Source organism: Salvelinus sp. IW2-2015, unplaced genomic scaffold (assembly GCF_002910315.2).
Source record: "Salvelinus sp. IW2-2015 unplaced genomic scaffold, ASM291031v2 Un_scaffold2638, whole genome shotgun sequence".
Lineage (NCBI taxonomy): Eukaryota > Metazoa > Chordata > Actinopteri > Salmoniformes > Salmonidae > Salvelinus > Salvelinus sp. IW2-2015.
Genome location: NW_019943945.1, coordinates 187,122 through 195,418, shown reverse-complemented (window position 1 = coordinate 195,418; position 8,297 = coordinate 187,122). Strand labels below are relative to the sequence as shown.

The window sequence follows — 8,297 nt, the reverse complement described above, 5'->3', positions numbered from 1 at the left end:
TTCAGTACAGACTGACCAAGGCTTAAGATCTGCCTCTTCAGTACAGACTGACCAAGGCTTAAGATCTGCCTCTTCAGTACAGACTGACCAAGGCTCTCAGAATCCTCCTGAATACTGTATTATTATAACATGCCCCTYCTGTCCTGATTAGTAAAATTATGACATACAATATACTCCCTACGTACAATTGGAGACGTATACCTACTATATATACACAGTACGAAGCTCATGACAACGATAGTAAGTATTGTGATTGGTTAAATGCCCAGGTAGTGACATCTGTGGCCATGGTCACACAGCAATTTCAGCCTCATGCAACTGCTACAGTACATGACGTCATTGACGTTGCAGTAAAATACACAGCACCCTGCTTCTGATTGTTCAGACCTGGTTCTCTTTTCTTTAACAGTGCTACGTCGAGGTAAATATGGCTTCCGGCTCCACCCACGAGTCCCTCACTTTCTCAGWGCTTTCCCATTGGCTGTCTCTCATTTGACCGCCTCTCATTCAGCGGCTGGTCCTATCAGGTGGGCAGAACCTCTTCAGTCTTGGRTTGAGTTTTATTTAAGACAAAGTGAAATTGTCCAGTGCGAATGGATGAGGGGGCGTTTTACTGGCCCCGGCCCCCCTCCTCGGGAGCGACATGGCTTCAGCAGCGATACAACAGAGTTAGTGTGTGTAGTTTTAGTTATTTTGTCAGGTTTAGTCCAGTTTGTCAACACTTCCTTTTTGAGTCTCTTGTTTGCAGTGTTGTTGTTGATCTTTGTTTTGCATTACCGTCATCCTGTTCAGTACCAAAGCAAACAAGACAAGAAGCATCCCACTGCTGTGTCCAGGTTCCTCCTCATGTAAAATACTTGCAGTTTGTAGAGTCAATGACACAGTACGGAGTGCATCTGAGACGACCATAAGACCTGGGAATCAAGGAGAATTAGAACCCTCTGTCAACTAATCATGACAAAAGCAGACAGTTACTGCTTCATAGGGAACACAAAGTTACATACAGTAAGATATGGAAAGCAGACAAGAATGGATCAAGCCAGTCAGACTACTAACCCTGGGAGATATGAGTTGCATGTCTGATAGCCAAAGTCCTTTCCATCACATTCCTCGGCACCGTCATAGCGATAACCATCTCCACAGTAAGCATGTTTACACTCTGAGGAGGAAGAGATGGAGAGAGAAACAAAGGGAGAGAAAAACAGAGACACACGTAGAGAGACAGACACAGAGAGACAGATAGAGATCAATAGCCATCCAAACCAGACCGGTGCTTCTGTATGTCATCAATAGCATTATCATTTAACAAGTTCATTTATACAAATCAACTTCCCATGCGGTAATCCAACCGACAACACCAGGATTCAACAAACGGAACCATCAGCAGAACCAAATCACGAATCTGGTTCATCCACTCTGATAACGTGACTTACTGACGCAGCCGTCGGTGACAATCCTATTCCCGTCGTCACATTCCTCCCCGTTGGGAATCTGAACGATCCCGTCGCCACAGTAACCCTCCTGTTCCGGAGCATTCTCCGTAGACTGGAAAGGCGTCAGCTGGAAGAAAGAAGTCTTTTACAGAGATTAGAAACTAAAACTAAGAAAATGAAATAAAACTGTAACTTAAAGATGAACCTTGCCAGGCAATACTGTAAGCACTTAGACATATCCCGTCTAGAAGATAGTGTATCAAGTGAGGTACCTGAATGGGCAGCCATCCGTTGGTGTCTTTGAAGTAAAGCGATCTCTGGTCTTTCCGGAAGGCTAGGGCATTGTCCGTATGAAGACGATCTAGTTCTTCTTGATTGTTTACCACAAATATCTGTACGAGAAACAACAAAAGACACATTCTGGGTGAGACACAAAGACTAATTCGGCCTATTAAGTGCCTTAGCTGAGGCAAGTTTCTGATTGGCAGTAAATGTTGATCATGTGTTACTTGTGTTGCGTGCTCACCGCTGGCACTTTGGCGTAGTCGCTCCTGGAACTATGTTCATCAAACTGTGGACTCTTGACACTAATGGAGTTACAGCTGCAAGGTCCAGGAAGACCTGGTAGCCCCCTCTCACCTTTCGTTCCAACCACGTAGAKTCCTGAACAAGAAATAAACATTTAGATCATATATTATCAATGCAGGCATATGTACAAAAAGTKATGTACACATGACACCATCTCTATATCACAGAGAACCACATTCAGAGACAGCCATGAGCGAGGTCACAGGGACTATATGTTATAAATACCTCAATTGAATTGCACTATCCTGGCCCCCTCGTCTATCTATCAAGTTGGTAAAGCAATCAACTTCATTTGCTCAGACACCTGAACAAGACACTGGCTGTAACAGTTTAACTACATGGTGAATAATGTTTGTAAATATGTAAGGAGCTTCTTGCCCACTATGAATTCGTTTTAAGGACATGATGTCATGGCTTTAGCATCCGTCCCATCCCAGTCACCCCCGCCACCCGCCTCATGGTATCTGTTTCACCTCAGGGGGGGGGGGGGGGTGATCAGGTTCCTCTGAACCTAAATAAGCTCTCTGGTGTTACCTCCTGCTGTGTTTTAATGTCTGCTTCCTTTCACTGATGCTGACACGGGAGGCTGCCTGCCTGAAAGCTTCTCACACCATCCCTGAAGCTTCTCAGACCCATCCCTGAAGCTTCTCAGACCCATACCTGAAGCTTCTCACACCCATCCCTGAAGCTTCTCACACCCATCCCTGAAGCTTCTCAGACCCATCCCTGAAGCTTCTCAGACCCATCCCTGAAGCTTCTCACACCATCCCTGGAGCTTCTCACACATCCCTGGAGCTTCTCACACCCATCCCTGAAGCTTCTCAGACCCATACCTGAAGCTTCTCACACCCATCCTGAAGCTTCTCACACTGACAGGACCCCATATTAAACCTCAAAATGTACTTTCCAGTGAGATTCTCCATTGGGCCTTTCTTTTAATTACAGGACAAGGTTTAATAATCTAGGTCTGAGAAACTAGCCTTCAGAGTCCAGAAAATGGGCAGAGCCTCCAACAAAGAACAACCCATAAACTCTAAATCTGACTCGATGTTCTTCCCTGAATTCATCCAGCTACACACTCAGCCTGCATATACACAGACTGGCAACAGATTAGCATGTTATCCCAGCCACACTCCCTAGCCCTACAGCGGTCTCTAAAGAAGCGAAGCTCAGATGGGAGAGCCGATGGAGGTGGAGTCCTTACCTGAGCTGGGAGACCTGGGGGACCAGGGTGGCCTGGGGCCCCTGAGAACCTGCTGGACCTAGAGGGCCGATAATCCCATTGTCGCCCTTCCCTCCCTGATTAATCAGAACAGATAAACACCACATGTAAAAACATCAACAGACAAACATATGGTAACCTTCAGTGGTCAAAACATGTCACCACATCATAGTGATTTGAAAGAGGGCGGCAAGTAGCATAGTGGTTAGAGCGTTGGACTAGTAATCGAAAGGTTGCTAGATCAAATCCCCGAGCTGACAAGGTAAAAGTCTGTCGTTCTGCCCCTGAACAAGGCAGTTAACCCACTGTTTCTAGGCCGTCATTGAAAATAAGAATTTGTTCTTAACTGACTTGCCTAGTTAAATAAAGGTTAAAAAAAAGATCGGAATAACTTTTAATTTCACAGCTTCTAACAGCATATGATATTATATCATTAAGATCCAAGTAAGATCCTAATACAGTATCTCTCTCACCTGTTTAATACAGCATCTCTCTCACCTGTTTTAATACAGCATCTCTCTCACCTGTTTAATACAGCATCTCTCTCACCTGTTTAATACAGCTTCTAACAGCATATGATATTATATATCATTAAGATCCAAGTAAGATCCTAATACAGTATCTCTCTCACCTGTTTAATACAGCATCTCTCTCACCTGTTTAATACAGCATCTCTCTCACCTGTTTAATACAGCATCTCTCTCACCTGTTTAATACAGCATCTCTCTCACCTGTTTAATACAGCATCTCTCTCACCTGTTTAATACAGCATCTCTACCCTGTTTAATACAGCGTATCTCACACTGTTTAATACAGTACCTCGCTCACCTGTTTAATAATCAAGTATATCTCTCACCTGTTTAATACAGCATCTCTCTCACCTGTTTACTAATCAAGTATATCTCTCACCTGTTTTAATACAGCATATCTCTCACCTGTTTAATACAGCATCTCTCTCACCTGTTTAATACAGCATCTCTCTCACCTGTTTAATACAGTATCTCTCTCACCTGTTTACTAATCAAATATATCTCTCACCTGTTTAATACAGCATCTCTCACCTGTTTAATACAGCATCTCTCCCACCTGTTTAATCACAGCTTCTAACAGCATATGATATTATATCATTAAGATCCAAGTAAGATCCTAATACAGTATCTCTCTCACCTGTTTAATACAGTATCTCTCTCACCTGTTTAATACAGTATCTCTCTCACCTGTTTACTAATCCAAGTATATCTCTCACCTGTTCACTAATCAAATATATCTCTCACCTGTTTACTAATCAAGTATATCTCTCACCTGTGTTACTAATCAAATATATCTCTCACCTGTTCACTAATCAAAATATGATCTTCTCACCTGTTTACTAATCAAGTATATCTTCTCACCTGTTTACTTAATCAAGTATATCTTCTCACCTGTTCACTAATCAAATATATCTTTCACCTGTTACTAATCAAGTATATCTCTCACCTGTTTTACTAATCAAGTATATCTCTCACCTTTTACTAATCAAGTATATCTCTCACCTGTTCACTAATCAAATATATCTCTCACCTGTTTACTAATCAAGTATATCTCCACCTGTTACTATCATAAGTATATCTCTACCTGTTTACTAATCAAGTATATCTCTCACCTGTTACTAATCAAATATATCTTCTCACCTGTTTACTAATCAAAGTATATCTCTCACCTGTTTCACTAATCCAAATATTATCTCTCCACCTGTTTTACTAATCCAGTATATTCTCTCACCTGTTTAATAATAAAGTATATCTCTCACCTGTTTAATAATAAGATATATCTCTCACCTGTTTGCCCCTCTTCCCTGGTCTGCCCGTCGGTCCTCTATTCCCTGAGATTCCAGGTTCTCCCTTTGGACCCATTTCACCCTGAGGACATAAACCACAGCACTCCATCAACAACATATGCCGGTACGTCATATAAATAACTGTGGTCCAATTTAGAATTGTGTTCTTGAGTTATTATGGAGGGCCAGTTGATTCTGGTTTTATCCTGTTGTTCAATGAACCTCCACTACACGTCACCCTACAATGACCTCCTCCTGCTCCTCCTCCTCCTTCTCCCCTTCCTCCAGCTCCTCCACATCAACCCCAGCAGCTGATAAACATCAGATAATGTCTAGATCAAGAGATTACAGATGTATGTCTCACTTTCTGTCCAAGCATTCCAGGGAAGCCCATTGTGCCCTTGTCTCCCTTCATCCCGCTCTCACTACGGTCACCACGGGAACCCTGATGAGACAGACAGGAGACAAAACAACTGTAAACAAAACATCCATAAACAGGAGACCTGATCAGGCAGATACACTGAAAACACACACATGTTGTTGAACCAACCCAGAGGAACTAAAATATGGTTTGTAATGTAATAGAATAAAAGAAAGCAGTCAAAAACATTTGAAGTAATCACCCACCTTTTCTCCTTTGTATCCAGGTAAACCCTAGGAAGGAAAATCAGAAGTCTGAAGTATAGAAATTATGAATAACATTATGGTTGAAATCAGACAATTTTCTCGGTGAAAGATGAAGGGTCACAGACCTTAGGTCCAAGAGGTCCTCTTGCTCCAGGTATTCCCATCAATCCACCATCTCCCTTCTCCCCCTGCCAGACACACACACACACACACACACGGCTCTGACAACACAGTCTTCATCTACCTTGACAAATAATATCATACAGACGTGGTATCTTAATTTGATCACTCTGTTGTCACAGAGAATTTTCCTGCACCGTAGGAAATTCAAATGAGCCTCATGATTGACATAAATTCACTGAAAACCCACAGTTCTCTTTCTCCTACTCGATCTCATCCCTAATCTACTATACCGCTGTAGCCTATCAAAACTACAGTTCTTTCTCATTAGAAATGATCACTTTAAAAAAATTATCAAATCCTCCTGCTGCAAGATTATTTTACTCCTGCGACGAAACTGGTCAAATTAAGATCTAACACCTGTAGGTACAGGAACACACATACCATCTTATTATTGCAAATTTGTGTTCTATAATTTTTTCCCACCATACTAGGTACGGTATAATAATCATATTTGACATATGGGCACCATGAAATAGGACTTACTCATTGGGCCCATTTGGTCTGGCCACCCGGCTGGTCCCTGGCGCCCCGTGAGACCTGGAGGACCCGTCCGACCCTAATGGCCACAACAGCATTTCTTTAGCACAGGGTTCCCAAATTGTTTTTTGCGTGGGGACCCCTTTTGTGATAGCAAATTCATCAGGGAACACCTCATAATATCAGAACACAAGTCCTACTTCAGAGTGGACTATAAATAGCATACAAGCAGTTTTACTATGACTTCAGGTCTGGGCCCCGGGAATAACATCTTTAAAGGCCCCCTCTTAGCATGAGAGAAGAAAAGCTCATTACTTGTAATTCTACACATGTTTCCTTTGTGCATAGAGGCCTTTTGCCACTTAAAAGCTAACTTCTTGCAATTCTAGCACCAGTGTAAATTTCGCAACAATAACTATGACAAAAAATACTTGACGACTTATTTTTCCTGACTAAAGCTATGATAACGAGACGCCCTGGGAAAAAAACATAACTGTAACAATTAGTTTTCATTTTAGTTGACAAAAATGTGACCAGATGAGAATTCCACATGAGACTAATGATTATTTAATTTGACATGAAGCTCCTTTTCATCTGTTTTGTCCAATCAGAAGAATGCAGAATATTTCATGCAACCCTCTCATTGCAGAGTTGACATCTTTCAGTTGTGCGATCTGATTGAGCTGATCTGCCGTCTCTCCCACAAAGCTCCCAGGTGGTCTCTTCAGTCCATCTTTTGAACTGATGTGAACAGGACACTTCACTTGTAACTACACCTTAAACTAGAAACAATCATGTTTATTCTCTCTCTTACTTTCATGTAGGATATTTTTACTTTGACATCATCAGAAGCTCTATTTTCCTAAAACAATAATATTTCTGGAAAGCTAAAATTCTCCCCTTCAATGAAACAATTGTTATTTACCCTTCAAAAGTCATGATGGGAGAAAATCAGAGCTGTACATTTTACCTGTAGCCAAGCCTTTATGGTTAATTATGGCTGGCTTTGGTTACAATCTGCCACAATATCAATGTGGCCAGCTAAATTAACGAGGGGATAGTAGGCCTAGTTGGACAAGGCTACCTGAATGTAATCTACACCTCGAGAGTTAATATACACTGAGTGTACGATACATTAGAACACCTTCCTAATATTGAGTTGCACCCCCCCCCTTTTTGCCCTCAGAAACAGCCTCAATTCTCAGGGCATGGAGTCTACAAGGTGTCGAAAGCGTTCCACAGTTGCTGGCCCATGTTGACTCCAATACTTCCCACTGTTGTGTCAAGTTGCTGGATGTCCTTTGGGGGAGTGGACCATTCTTGAAACACACAGGAAACGTTTGAGCGTGAAAAAGCCAGTTGTATTGCAGTCTTGACACAAACTGGTGCGCCTGGCACCTACTACATACCCATTCAAAGACACTTAAATCTTTGTCTTGCCCATTCACCCTCTGTATGGAACACATACACAATCCATGTCCCAATTGCTCAAGGCTTTAAAAATCCTTCTTTAACCTGTTTCCCCCTTCATCTACACTGATTGAAGTGGATTTATTACAAATTACATCAATAAGGGTTCATCACTGGTCAGTCTATGTTATGAAAGAATATTCTTCAAACAATAGCATGGTATTCTTTCACTGTAATAGCAACTGTAAATTGGACAGTGCAGTTAGATTAACAAGAATTTCAAGTTTTCTGCCAATATCAGATATGTCTATGTCCTGGGAAATGTTCTTGTTACTTACAACCTCATGCTAATCGCATTAGCCCAACGTTAGCTCACCCTTCCCGAGGGGGACCCCCAATCCTGTAGAGGTTATGGAAAGAGCATAATGTTTTTCTGTAATGGTTTGTCCACTCAGTGTAAATTCTTATTTGTTGTTTGAGTGTCATTTCTGTATAGCCTAGACTTTCTCATTCAGAACCTCTGACAAGAGAATGGATGTGG

General features: G+C 41.9%; 1 protein-coding gene across 1 annotated transcript; it reads right to left on the bottom strand.

Annotated features, from left to right (window-relative positions):
* Positions 1-6: 6 nt before the first annotated feature.
* On the bottom strand, positions 7-7,166 carry colq (collagen-like tail subunit (single strand of homotrimer) of asymmetric acetylcholinesterase). The gene is given in 13 exon segments (XM_070440540.1): positions 7-914; positions 1,057-1,159; positions 1,434-1,560; positions 1,706-1,825; positions 1,960-2,110; positions 3,239-3,272; positions 3,275-3,320; positions 5,061-5,141; positions 5,424-5,504; positions 5,687-5,713; positions 5,812-5,876; positions 6,356-6,425; positions 7,161-7,166. Coding segments are annotated over 13 exon segments (981 nt in total). The 3' UTR covers positions 7-844.
* Positions 7,167-8,297: the final 1,131 nt, after the last annotated feature.